General features: G+C 43.1%; 1 protein-coding gene across 5 annotated transcripts in view; it reads left to right on the plus strand.

Moving 5' to 3' along the window:
- The window catches only part of SLC9A8 (solute carrier family 9 member A8), an 80,343-nt gene that overhangs the window by 19,140 nt on the left and 46,645 nt on the right, over positions 1-14,558 (plus strand). For all 5 annotated transcript variants that reach the window (XM_030914017.1, XM_030914019.1, XM_030914016.1 and 2 more), the window contains 2 exons: positions 6,301-6,359; positions 13,275-13,358. In XM_030914017.1, coding sequence (XP_030769877.1) covers positions 6,301-6,359; positions 13,275-13,358 — 143 coding nt within the window. The remainder of the gene's footprint in view (positions 1-6,300; positions 6,360-13,274; positions 13,359-14,558) is intronic.

Genomic DNA, 14,558 nt, shown 5'->3' on the forward strand with positions numbered 1-14,558 from the left:
TTCACTCATGTTGGCCAGGCTGGTCTCGAACTCCTGACCTTGTGATCCACCTGCCTCGGCCTCCCAAAGTGCTGGGATTACAGGTATGAGCCACCGTGCCCAGCCAATCCTTCCCTTTTAAGCAGAAAATGTGACACTTGTGAAAAAGCTTGTAAGAAAGCACCTCCCTTTTTTTTTCCTTTAAACCTTTAAATGACAAATCTAGGTAATAGGGTTGTGAATTTTTATTTTTGCTTTGTTTTTAATGAACACTTGTCTTTCAGAACAGGATTGTGTGATGATGTGTAAATGGCAAAAACAAAGCATGATTTTGCACAATTAACAAAACTACTGCAAGAAAAATAAAACATTTCTTGGTAACAAAAAAAATTAATACATTTGAAACATTTTTCATGTAACCTTACTGACCAGGAATATTTATGTTTTACAGTCATAATGGTAGCCCTGCAGTGCACTCTGGGAGTGAGCGAGTGAGCATTGGCAGTTCATTGTAGTAGTGTAGGCAGCCTGCAATAGTGCAGTCACCTGTGTCTTTAGCATGATGAGGTGGTAGGATGCACCCGAGCCAGCGGGCCAGCATCTTTGGTGGCTCTAAGCTCTCAGAAAAGCTATTTAAACTCTCTGAGCTTTCCTACAATGTTCTTTTGAGGATTAGAAGTAATTCAAAGTGACAAATCCTGAAAGAAGCTCAACAAATAATCATTAATTGCTCCTGATCCTCTGAATGAATTGAGGGGTGTCATTAATTAGGTGTATGCACAAAGATCAACTGGGAGCAAAGGAAAATGTTAAAACTTGTGTTTCTATTTATTTTTAACCTCACTCTTTTAGAATTTCTATATTTTTGTGAATATTTTTAAATATTGGCTGGATGCAGTGGCTCATGCCTATAATCCCAGCACTTTGGGAGGCTGAGGCAGGCGGATCACCTGAGGTTGGGAGTTCAAGACTGGCTTGGCCAATGTGGTGAAACCCCGTCTCTACTAAAAATACAAAAATTAGCCGGGCGTGGTGGCGCACCCTTGTAATATTAGCTTCTCTCTCTCTCTATATATATATATATACACACACACACACTATATATATACATGTTCTATATATACACTGTATATATACTATATGTATAATATCTGGTGATGACTTGTGTGATATACATTCATTTTCTCTGTTGAGTAGTTTGATTTGACCTACCTTTGAACCTCAATCTCAAGAGGTAAAGTAGTAGTTTGCCAATTTAATGCTGCACAAAGGATTATTTAATAACAACAATAATAATATCACATCGTATTTGACAAAACTTCCTAGCACATCATAAATAATAAGACACAGGCTTGGGCAATAGAATAATTACTGATTTTCAAATGTAACTGCTTCATGTGTGGTTATAAACAAGGTAATCATGGCATTAAGATTTGGTATACGTTTAGAAGGGAAAAAGAAAGCTGAGGTTTTAGTAAAGCAGAAAAACACTAAGCTTTAAAAATGAAGCCTGAAACCATGGAAAGAGGTTTAACTTCCCTAGTAATCAGGATAATTGCTGAATGCAAATTGAATGCAAATACAAATTGAAACATTAAAGTACAATGTATTGCCCACCATGTTGGCAGAAATATTAACATCTGATGATTATCCAGTGTGACTGAAGATGTGGGACACTTTCTTATGGAAGCGTAATTCAGTAAAACCACTTTGGAGGATAATTTGGCAACATTTTCAGAGTTAAAAATGCTCATGCTTTGTAAACCTGCCATTTGTACTCTCTGGATCTGCCCTAGGGAAATAGTCTTGTTTTTTTTGTGTGTGAATGTCTTCCACAGGGAGATACTCAACACAAAGTGGCATGTACAAGCATGTTCAATGCAGCACCACTATTAATAGCAAACAGTTGGAGGCACACCCATCAGTGGGGGAATGGTTAAAAAGGTTGTTTTTTTTTTTAAGTGCAATATAATTCACATATGATAAATTTCACCATCTTATAGTGCATAATTCAGAGTTTTTTAGTATATTCACAGAGTTGTACTACTATCACCTCTAAATAATTCCAGAACATTTTCATTACCCCAAAAAGAAACTCATACCCATTAGCAGTCACTCCCCATTTCTCCCTTCTCCCTTCTCCCATCCCCTGGAAACCACCAATCTACTTTCTGTCTCTGAATTTGCCTGTCCTGGACATTTCATATAAAGAAATAGAATCATACAATCTGTGGTACTTTTTGTTTGGCAACAGCTTTATTGAGATGTGCTTCACATACCACACAATTCACCTTTTTTTTTTTTTTGAGATGGAGTCTTGCTCTATGGCCCAGGCTGGAATGCAGTGCTACAATCTCAGCTCACTGCAACCTCCGCCTCCCGGGTTCAAGTGATTCTCCTGCCTCAGCCTCCTGAGTAGCTAGGATTACAGGTACCTGCCGCTACGTCCGGCATGTGTCATGGGTGGGCATCCTTAACATTGGCAAAATAAACTTCCAAACTTGACTGAGACTTGTCTCAGATACTCTGGTTTACATAACCATCCTAGTGGGTGTGGAGTGGTATCTCATTGTAGTTTTTATTTGCATTTCCCTAATGATTTATGATGTTGAACATCTTTTCATATGTTTCTCAGCCATTTGTACATCTTCTTTTCCGAAATATCTATTCAATTTATTTATGTGTATTTTTATTTTTATTTTATTTTGTTTGATATTTTGAGATGGAGTCTTACTCTGTCCACCAGGCTGGAGTGCAGTGGCATGATCCCAGCTCACTGCAACCTCTGCCTCTCGGGTTCAAGCGATTCTCCTGCCTCAGCCTCCTGAGTAGCTGGGATTAGAGGTGCCCGCCACCACGCCCAGCTAATTTTTATATTTTTTTAGTAAAGACGGTATTTCACCATGTTGCCCAGGCTGGTCTCGAACTCCTGAACTCAGGTGATCCGCCCGCCTCGGCCTCCCAAAGTGTTGGGATTACAGGCGTGAGCCACCGCACCCGGCCTCAATTTATTTTTAATTAAAAATTTTAAAAAAAAATTTTTAGAGCCAGAGTCTTGCTCTGTCACCCAGGCTGGAGTACATTGGTATCATTATAGCTCACTGCAGCCTCCACCCCCTGGGCTCAAGCAGTCTTCCCGTCTCAGCTACCTGAATAGGACTACAGTTGCCTACCACCACATCTGGCTAAGTTTTTTCTTTTTTCTTTTTTCTTTTTTTAAGACAAGGTCTCACTGTGTTACCCAGGCTGGAATGTAGTGGCACAATCACGGCTCACTGTAGGTTCCACCTCCAAGGCTTAAGCAATGCATCCACTTCAGCCTCCCACATAGCTGGGACTAACAAGCATGAACAACCATACCTAGCTAATTTTTTTAAATTTTTTTTTATTTTTTTATTTTTTTTTCCTTTTTGAGACGGAGTCTCGTTCTGTCGCCCAGGCTGGAATGCAACGGTGCAATCTCAGCTCACTGCAACCTCCGCCTCTCAGGTCAAGCAACTCTCCTGCCTCAGCCTTCAGAGTAGCTGGGATTACAGGCACTTGCCACCACGCCCAGCTAATTTTTGTATTTTTAGTAGAGACCAGCTTGATGCCTTTACATCTGAGTTTTTGCAAAAGTAGAGACCAGTGTTTCACCATGTTGGCCGAGCTGGTCTTGAACTCCTGACCTCAGGTAATCCACCTGTTTTGGCCACCTAAAGTGCTGGGATTACAGGTGTGAGCCACCACACCTGGCTCCTAGCTAATTTTTAAATTTTTTTGTAGAGACGGAGTTTTCCTGTGATGCTTAGGCTGGTCTCGAACTCCTGGGTCCAAGTAATCCTCTCTCCTCAGCCTCCCAAAGTGCTGGAATTACACATGTGAGCTACTGTGCCCAGTCAGAAATATCTGTTCAATTTGTGGCTTCTTTTCTTTTCTTCTTCTTCTTTTTTTTTTTTTTTTAAGAGGGATGAGGTCTTGCACAGCCTGGAGTGCAGTGGCTGTTTACAGGTGCAACCATGGTGCATTACAATCTTGAACTCCTAGGCTCAAACAATCCCCCTGCCTCAGCCTCCTGAGTAGCTAGGATATAAGCAGGTGCCACTGCGCTTGGTTCTGTGGCATTTTTTGTTGTTGTTTTTGTTCGTTTGTTTGTTTGTTTGAGATGGAGTTTCGCTCTTGTTGCCCAGGCTGGGGTGCAATGGCACCATCTCGGCTCACTGCAACCTCCACCTCCCGGGTTCAAGCGATTCTCCTGCCTCAGCCTCCCTAATAGCTGAGATTACAGGTGCCCACCAACACACCCAGCTAATTTTTTGTATTTTTAGTAGAGACGGGGGTTTCACTATGTTGACCAGGCTGGTCTTGAACTCCTAACCTCAGGCGATCCACCTGCTTCAGCCTCCTGTGCTGGGATTACAGGGGTGAGCCACCGCGCCTGGTTGGTTCTGTGGCATTTTAATACTATGCTGCCCAGCTGTTAAAAGGAATGAAGCAAATCTGTACATAATAATCCCTGACCAGCTCTCTAAGACTTAATGCTAAGCAAAATAGCAAGTAGTAGGATGATACATTATACTACCATAAATTTTATATAAATAAAAACACTCAGGTGTGCCATGCATACACTTACACACACACACACACACTCTCACACCCTGTTACTGTTCAGTTAAATATATATATATATATGTAAGAGGATAGAGAAGGGCCTGATGTAATATTTCCCAACCTTTCCAAAATTGTTACCTTGGGCCAGGAAGAGAGAGAATGAAGATGGGGGTGGAAGTGGGGTATGATCTAAAGGGGCTTTTGTCTTATTTATGACATTTTACATAGTATCCACATACTATTTGGCTAACAAAAGTGTAAAAGCTCCTTAAAATGTAATTACAACCTGAAAAAATAAGAACATGGGAGCTCTTGGGGAACTGTAGCAGGAGATGGGTTAGAATCTATGCTCCATGCCCCCTGGCAAAGGAATGTATATTCATTGACTTTTTTTTTTTTGAGACGGAGTCTGGCTCTGTCGCCCAGGCTGGAGTGCGGTGGCCGGATCTCAGCTCACTGCAAGCTCTGCCTCCGCCTCCCAAGTAGCTGGGACTACAGGCACCCGCCTCGTCACCCGGCTAGTTTTTTGTATTCTTTAGTAGAGACGGGGTTTCACCATATTAGCCAGGGTGGTCTCGATCTCCTGACCTTGTGATCCGCCCGTCTCAGCCTCCCAAAGTACTAGGATTACAGGCTTGAGCCACCGCGCCCGGCCCATTGACTCGTTTTATAGCTCAGCTTTATTTTGTCTGGGGTCCTTCCTCTTTTTCAAAATAATTTTATTATTTTTTAATACTATGTATCAATTCAAATAGCATGGAGGTTTATAAAGTGCAAATGAACTTATCTCCCCTCTTCACCTGCAACTACCTACCCTAAGGTAGTGTTAGTGCACATCCTTTTCCTGCTGAAATTCTGTGTTTTGGTATTATCTCACACCCACCCAGTAAGCTGTGCTTCCATCTTCTTGTGGCGAAAGCTCCTTCCTCTCTGGGAGAGGGAAGTCTTCATTTTGAAGCATCCATGGAATGGCCTGCAGGCTTGCTTTGTGTCATCTCCTACCCGAGATTGTGATGTAGTAGGTCTGAAGTTCTACTTGGACGTCTTCATTTTATAAAAAGTTCCCGTGGTGATTCTGGTGAACCAACAGAGGGTTAAGAGTCGTTTATCTAGGGAGTAGCAGGGCAATCATAAATTGTGCCCATGCTGCTGCTTTGAGAATTATTTTTGGTAGCTGCTTTATGAGAATGATGAGCCTGTCAGCTTTATGGAAACATGCCTGAACTTAGATGGTCTGTTTTCTTCCAGGAATTTCACAGGACTTTTACTTTAGGTTATTTTCAGCATTTGTGTTTTTGTAACTAAATATTCAACATGGAACTGCTATTTGAGTCTGAGAAAGTGATCATGGATTCTTTTTTGAAAATGATGGAAATAAACAGTACATGGCAAACTTAGCTTGTAAACTCTGCCATTTCACATTGAAAATGGGTGGATATAGTAAAAATGACAGGTGATAAATCTTCACCAGTCAGAGTATCCTTGGGTCTTGCTTTAAAATGCTTTTCCTCCCCCACAGCCTGACTTTTGTGCTTCATTTTAGTGTGTTTGCCTGCGATGTGAGCGAGAAATTCATGTGATAGATGTCTCACATCTCCCTTAAATGTGTAAAACGAAGCTGTGCCCCGACCACCTAGGGCACATGTCGTCAGGACCTCTGAGGCTGTGTCATATCTTAAATTTGAGTAATCTTTCTCATATCTTAAATTTATGTTAAATTTTCTCTTGTAGGTATTCTCATGGGAGCAGTTATAAAAATTATAGAGTTTAAAAAACTGGCGAATTGGAAGGTAGGTTTGCCCTTTGGTTGTTCTTAATTTTAGTAACATTGATGGTTATGCTGGCTTTTTTTTTTGTACTTACTTGGCTATCAGTGGAGTTATTTATATTATTATATTATATACCCCATTAATTTAAAAATTTTCTTATTAGATACAGTTTGATGCCTTTACAGCTGAGTTTTTGCAAAAGCATAAGTCTCATACTGTTTCAAGTGCACGTGGGAGCACCAATGTCATATTTTTGTTGTTGTTATTATACTTGCATTTTTGTAATCCAAGGCTAACCTACTTTATTAGGCAGGAAAATTCTCTAATTAGCATTAAACATTAAATACTGTTTATTGATCCCAATTCCATTCTGACAACTGAGGATAATAAAACATACTTGTCTGGTACTGTGAAACACAGTACTTCATATATTGTGGCTCATATTATCCTCATGACAGTCATGTGAGGTGGATTGTCTGGGTATTGTAATATCATCACCGCATTTTTACACATGAAAAAGGTGACACTCAGGGAGATTGGGATGTATTCAGTGTCACAGAGCTAGTAAGAAAGTGGCTGAGTGGAGTCTTGTGTGCAAACCCTCTGGCCTGAATATACAGTGTTTTCTCCACCGTACCACCCCGTCCTCAGTTTGCTAATATACATACCCTTGTGTTAAAGAGGTTATTAGAGTATGAATATCATCCTGGGTTGCAAGTACTCATTGAAACTGGAATTTCAACATCAACTTGAGCATCCATGTTGAGTAGGGTGAGATTAACAAGTATGCTACAAAATTGATTTTGTGGAGAGAAATAAGATTCATTTCAAAATAGTAAAGAATTATGTGGCTGAAATTGATCACATTTGAGCCCTTCCTACTTTGATGAAGCTCCTAGGTCCTAGGATTATTTGACCTGTGAAACTGTAGAGTATAAAATTAGCAAGACAAACCTTATAGCCTAACGTAAAACACAATTTGAAGCTGTTATAAATAGTAGTAATGAAATATTTTATATATTAAATAAATTTTCAAAATGTGTATTGAACTCCGAAGAGTGATAGGACACACCTGTGCTGGGGAGGCCCCACTGGAGCACGTTCCATGTGGGATCTCTGCCTTCCTGTGACTTGGTTACATTTAACCACTCCGAGAGTGGGTCATGACTGAAGAGCCTTTTTCTACTCCTGGGCTAGATATAGCCTGATGTGTAGATTTTGCCCGCTAACCCATTTTGTTTGATCTGATTTAAAAATCATTTGATCTGGCCGGGCGCGGTGGCTCAAGCCTGTAATCCCAGCACTTTGGGAGGCCGAGACGGGTGAATCATGAGGTCAGGAGATCAAGACCATCCTGGCTCACATGGTGAAACCCCTATCTCTACTAAAAAATAACAAAAAACTAGCCGGGCGAGGTGGCGGGCGCCTGTAGTCCCAGCTACTTGGGAGGCTGAGGCAGGAGAATGGCATGAACCCGGGAGGCGGAGCTTGCAGTGAGCTGAGATCCGGCCACTGCACTCCAGCCTGGGCGGCACAGCAAGACTCCGTCTCAAAAAAAAAAAAAAAAAAATCATTTGATCAAGACTGGGCATGGTGGCTCATGCCTATAATCCCAGCACTTTGGGAGGCCAAGGTGGGTGGATCGCCTGAGCCCAGGAGCTCGAGGCCAGCTTGGGCAACATGGTGAAACTCTGTCTCTACAAAAATACAAAAAGATAAAAAATAAAAAATAAATGGCCGGGCGCGGTGGCTCAAGCCTGTAATCCCAGCACTTTGGGAGGCCGAGACGGGCGGATCACGAGGTCAGGAGATCCAGACCATCCTGGCTAACACGGTGAAACCCCGTCTCTACTAAAAATACAAAAACTAGCCGGGCGAGGTGGCGGGCGCCTGTAGTCCCAGCTACTTGGGAGGCTGAGGCAGGAGAATGGCGTAAACCCGGGAGGCGGAGCTTGCAGTGAGCTGAGATCTGGCCACTGCACTCCAGTCCGGGCGACAGAGCGAGACTCCGCCTCAAAAAAAAAAAAAAAAAAAAAAAAATCAAAATTTGAATTGGCTGTAAAACAATTAAAAATTGTTAGATTTTGGCCGGGTGTGGTGGCTCATGCCTGTAATCCCAGAACTTTGAGAGGCCAAATTGTGTGGATCATCTGAGGTCAGGAGTTTGAGACCAGCCTGGCCAACATGGTGAAACTTTGTCTCTACTAAAAATACAAAAAATTAGCTGGACGTGGTGGCACACACCTGTAGTCCCAGCTACTTGGGAGGCTGAGGCACAAGAATCACTTGAACCCAGGAGGTGGAGGTTGCAGTGAGCCGAGATTGAGCCACCGCACTCCAGCCTGGGTGACAGAGTGAGGCTCCATCTCAAAGAAAAAAAAAAAGTTAGATTTTAAAATATTACCAGTCTATATAAAATTCTGGAAATTTTACATAAAATTCAGAACTTCTAGCTTCTCTTGGAAAAGCAGAAGCTCTCTTAACACTAAGTCCAGCAGTGTTCAGAGACACTGAGCAGAAGGGCTTATCTTCCGGGTCATGCAGTGTGGCCCCAAGAAACCTTTGCTTGTGACCCCTGCTGTAAGCAGTGGGAGTAGGGGAATAGGAGGTGATCTTTCACTTCTAGTTTTATATGCATCATTGTTACTGAATTTTTGTTTTCCAACAGATGTTACTTTTCAAGATTAAATAATAGAATGTATTTAACAGTACAGACCATGAAACAAGTTAGGTGATGGATGTGATAAAGTGCCTGAAGTGTCATCCAGATAACCAGTGCTTGACCTCAGAAAAGAAGGCTAGATTGGGGATGGCAGCATGTACCAGTGGTCCCACCTACTTGGAAGGCTGAGGCAGGAGGATCGCTTGAGCCCAGAAGTTTGAGGCTGCAGTGAGTTATAATTGCACCACTGCAGTCCAGCCTGGGTAACAGAGCAAGACCCTGTCTCTAAAAAAAAAAAAAAAGAATTGGGGCAGGCTTCCTGGAGGAGCCTGCATTTGTGGAGAGTCAGAGTGAGAAGCAGGATATCTGCCTGGAAACCAGATGTGCAGGGAGCAGTCGGAAGTCAGAAAAACAAGAGGAGCTGGTGGTTTCTTTCCCTGAAGTTCTGATTCCAAACTGACCTGCTGGGTCTGCATTCTACCTGTATTATCATGTGCTTAATATTTTTCTATCAATTTGCTTTTTAAATATATGTATGTATATTATTTATTTATTTATTACTTTCTTTTTTTTGACAGAGTCTCGCTCAGTTGTCCAGGCTAGAGTGCAGTGGTGCAATCTCGGCTCACTGCAACCTCTGCCTCCCAGGTTCAAATGATTCTCCTGTCTCAGCCTTCAGAGTAGCTAGGCAGGAGAACAGGTGTGTGCCACCGTGCCCGGCTAATTTTTGTATTTTTAGTAGAGACAGGGTCTCACCTTGTTAGCCAGGCTGGTCTCAAACTCCTGACATTAAGTGATCTACCCACCTTATCTTCCCAAAGTGCTGGGATTACAGGTGTGAGCCACTGCTCCTGGGTGTGGCTAATTTTTTAAAAAAATTTTTGTAGAGACACGATGTCACTATGCTGCTCAGACTGATCTCGAACTCCTGAGCTCATGTGATCCTCCCACCTTGGCCTCCCAAAGTGTTAGGATTATAGAATTGAGCCACTGTGCCTGGCCTATATATTTATTTTCTTATTTTCTTTTTTTTTTTTTTTTTTTGCGGGGGCTTGTCGGGGAGTGGACAGAGTCTCACTGTGTTACCCAGGCTGGAGTGCAATGGTGTGGTCTCAGCTCACTGCAACCTCCGCCTCCCAGGTTCAAGCAGTTCTCCTGCCTTAGCCTCCTGAGTAGCTAGGATTACAGGTGCCTGTCACCACGCCCAGCTAATTTTTGTATTTTTAGTAGAGACAAGATTTCACCAAGTTGGCCAGGCTGGTCTGGAACTCCTGACCTCGTGATCCATCCACCTTGGCCTCCCAAAGTGCTGGGATTACAGGCATGGGCCCCCACGCCTGGCCATGTTTATTTTCAAGGCAACGTTACAGTACTATTTCCATTCAGAAACTAATGTTGTTTTGTAAACATGATAAAAATGAAGTAGTGCAGATGCCTGCTGAAGCATCAGAGGTCAAGTCTGCTCTCTGTTGAGGGAGATCAGCACGTTAGAGCCCTTAGAGGCGGTATTGCCATCCTAAGGTGTCTTGGATTTATTTGGGCCTGAAGAAATAATCAGAAGGGGCTGACTGTCTCAATCCGTGAGGTCAGTGGTATTTGACACACACTGCTCAAGTGCCACCTAAAATCACCTCAGACCATTTTGGGGAGCCATTGCCAAAAGGAACTATAACACTATTTCCCTGAAAGGCGGTGTGCTCATGAGGGCTGCAGTAACAAATTACCACAAACTAAGTGGAGGCCAGAAGTGAGAAGTCAAGGTATCAGCAGGGCCGGGTTCCCTCCCAAAGACTCTAGAAAATAATTCTTCATTGCATCTCCCAGCTTCTGGTGGCCCAGGTTTTCCTTGGCTTCTGGCCGCATCACTCCTGTCTTTGTCTGTGTGCTCACATGGGCTTCTTCTACACGTCTCTGTGTGCCTCGTTCTGTCTCTTACAAGTTGATGTTTGCTGCCTTTGGCCTTCCCTTATCCAGTGTAAGGTCATCTAGATACTTACCTTCATTAGATCTGCAGAGACCCTATTTCCAAATAAGGTCACATTCTGAGATTCCTAGTGGACATGAATTGGGGTTGGGGTTGGGGGATACTATGTAACCCCACTATAGGTAGATTTTCCTTTTTCCCAGGGTGGGAGGGGTAGTTTTTGTACCTCCAAAAGGCTGTATATAGTGGTCCTGCTGCACAGATCCTGAGAATAGGTTGCCCCACAAAACACAGCTCGGCTCATTTCTTTTCACACAGTCCCAGTCTGAATCATGAGCTTGTTGTACATGCTGCTATTTTAAGACTTAATAAGGCATTTCAGAAGTCATCATTTGCTTCTATTTTGAGCCTTTTTAGAATTTTTTTTAGTCTTTATGGTAACAGCTGTACATTTGTAAGAATACATTTAGGCATTCTTTGGAATAGGGATTTTGACAAGAAATCAGACTGTCAAAATTGTGACATGGGAAAATATTCATATGAAAAAGGGCCTGATTTTGCATTTTTAAAAAGACTATGTATTACACATAACCATTTTGCGCTTGAGGACCAATATATATTTTCCCCAAATTCTACCAACAACTAGAGAGATATTCTAATAATATAGAAAATGAAATTGTTATTGTTTCATCCCTCCAAAGTTGGCTGTATTCTGGAAACACCATTCATAATGGCACTTAATGATCAAATCTGGAAGCAAGGTGCAATGGTTTGGGCGTTTGTCTCCCTAAACCTCATGTTGAAATTTGATTCCAGTGTTGGAAGTGTTTGGGTCATGGGGGTGGACCCTCATGGATAGACATGATGCCCTTGCTGGGGGAGGGAGGTGCATGAGTTCTTGCTCTGTTCGTTCCCTATACAGCTGATTGTTAAAAAGAGCCTGGTCCCACCCCCGCCCCCGCTTTCTTTCTCTCTTGCCATGGATCTCTGCACACTCTGGCTCCCCTTCTCTTCCCCCATGAGTGGAAGCAGCCTAAGGTTCTTATCAGATACCCAGTCTTGAACTTTTCCAGACAGCAGACTCATGAGCCAAATAAATATTTTTCCTTTGTAAATTACCCAGCCTCAGGTGTTCTTTTATAGCAAGACACATGGTAAGGGGCTGTCTTTGTAGCCAAGTCTCAAGTCGGAAAAGCATCCCGTGGGGACTGTTTCATCACATCAGACTTTGGAAAACGGCAGAGTTGTCTGTGATAAGCAGAAAGAAGGCAGAGCTATTTTAACCATGTGTAGGGTTTCCTGTTCCTCTGAGTGGATTGTTTTAGGGTTTGCCGTTACCTTTTTCCTGGAGGAATTCCAGTTTGTAGACTTGTTTTTGAAAGTATGCAACCAGAATTGAAATTTTCTAGATTCAGATTAATTTTCTTTCTATACTAAGGAATAAAAAACATACTACTGTGTGTTTGGAAGCAGTTTGTTGTGCTATTTCTTTTCGCTGGTCACCTTTAAAATCCTTGTCTTGACCAGGTGCGGTGGCTCATGCCTGTAATCCCAGCATTTTGGGAAGCTGAGGTGGGAGGATTGCTTGAGGTTAGGACTTTGAGACCAGCCTGGGCAACACAGCAGACCCTGTATCTAAAAAAAAGAAAAAAAAAGCCTGGCATGGTAGCACGCACATGTAGTCCCAGCTACTCAGGAGGCTGAAGTGAGAGGATCACTTGAGTCCAGGAGGTTGAGGCTGCAGGGAGCTGTGATTGCACCACTGCACTTCAGCCTGGGCAACAGAGCAAGATTGTGTCTCAAAATAATAATAATAATGATAAAAATAATAGGCTGGGCGCGGTGGCTCAAGCCTGTAATCCTAGCACTTTGGGAGGCCGAGACAGGTAGATCACGAGGTCAGGAGATCGAGACCATCCTGGCTAACATGGTGAAACCCCGTCTCTAGTCTCTACTAAAAAAAAAATACAAAAAACTAGCTGGGCGAGGTGGCGGGCGGCTGTAGTCCCAGCTACTCAGGAGGCTGAGGCAGGAGAATGGCGTGAACCCGGGAGGCGGAGCTTGCAGTGAGCTGAGATCCGGCCACTGCACTCTAGCCTGGGTGACAGAGCAAGACTCCGTCTCAAAAATAATAATAATAATAATATAAAATGCGGTTTCATTTTTTTTTTTTTTTTGATGGGGGAATCTCTCATTCTGCTTGATTTTATTATCAGGTAGTTATTTAAACATTATACGTTTCCATTAGGCCAGGCTCTGAAAGAAGAATTATTTTGGCTCTTTATTGATGAATTTATTTCTTAATTACACAAATTCCATGCCTCTTAAGAATCCCATTTTCTATTTACAGGAAGAAGAAATGTTTCGTCCAAACATGTTTTTCCTCCTCCTGCTTCCCCCTATTATCTTTGAGTCTGGATATTCATTACACAAGGTGAGACTCAGGCCCACATTGGTGCTTTGGTCTGGACAGTTTCTCATGTTTGTAAAGCAAGTTCCTTAAAAGCTTGGGTGTTAGCTCTGCTTCTTCCTGGTTGTGCTCAGTGGAAGCTGGACTGCAGTGCCTGAATTCTGGAGAGGAGCAGACATGATCAATTGGCTGCTTGAAAGTTTCAGGCAGTGTGATTCACTGACCCAGTGTTTGCCATAAATGGGTGCTTTGCCCAAAAAGATGGCTGAAGTGATGTTAAGTGGCTCACAGATGATGCATTGACTCGTCTTCCTGGACACAGACTGATAGATGTACAGAGGGTAGACTGTGTCCTGGGATGACAGGGACATGTGCCCCAGCGCTTTTGTTTCTTTCAGCTCCCCCACTGGGGCCTTTCTAACCTCCTCAGGCCCATCCATCCTTTCTTGTCTCCCTCTCAGTGTCCTCCCATGGCCTCAGACCCCAGCTTGATATTCCCCTTCATCCCTCAGCCTTTATCTCTTCTCACCCACTCCCTGGTCCAGTTTCTCCTTCCGAGGCTGGAGCCCCATCCTTCCCTTCCTAGTCCCACAGTTGCCTGCCCATCCTTGCCTCCCTGCCTTGGCTAGCAGTGGCACTGGCCCCTACCCACTTCTCTGCTTTGGCTTGGCCTTGATGACCATTGCCTTGCAACTCCCAGTGTGAGGTGCTGTTTTTGTTTTTGTTTTTGTTTTTTGAGATGGAGTCTCGCTGTGTCACCCAGGCTGGAGTGCAGTGGCATGATCTTGGCTCACTGCAATCTCCGCCTCGCGAGTTCAATCAATTCTTCTGCCTCAAACTCCTGAGTAACTGGGATTACAGGCACATGCCACCATGTCCAGCTAATTTTTGTGTTTTTAGTAGACACGAGGTTTTACCATGTCAGCCAGGCTGTTCTCAAAACTCCTGTCCTCAAGTGATCCGCCCACCTCAGCCTCCCAAAGTGCTGGGATTACAGGCGTGAGCCACCGTGCCTGGCCCCTAGTGTGAGTCTTTCTGCCTGGCAGGAGCTTCTCACTTTTAAGCCTGTTTGTGTCTGTGCGTGGTTTTTTCCTTGTCTGTGAGTTTTCTTTAAACATAAATGTATTTAAGTTTTAAAATAAAGTGATTCAACTTAAAATACTAGTATTAATAATACAACAAGCTATTTTGTGAATGTGATTTTTTAAAAAACTGTGAAGATTG

This window comes from Rhinopithecus roxellana, chromosome 13 (assembly GCF_007565055.1).
Source record: "Rhinopithecus roxellana isolate Shanxi Qingling chromosome 13, ASM756505v1, whole genome shotgun sequence".
Lineage (NCBI taxonomy): Eukaryota > Metazoa > Chordata > Mammalia > Primates > Cercopithecidae > Rhinopithecus > Rhinopithecus roxellana.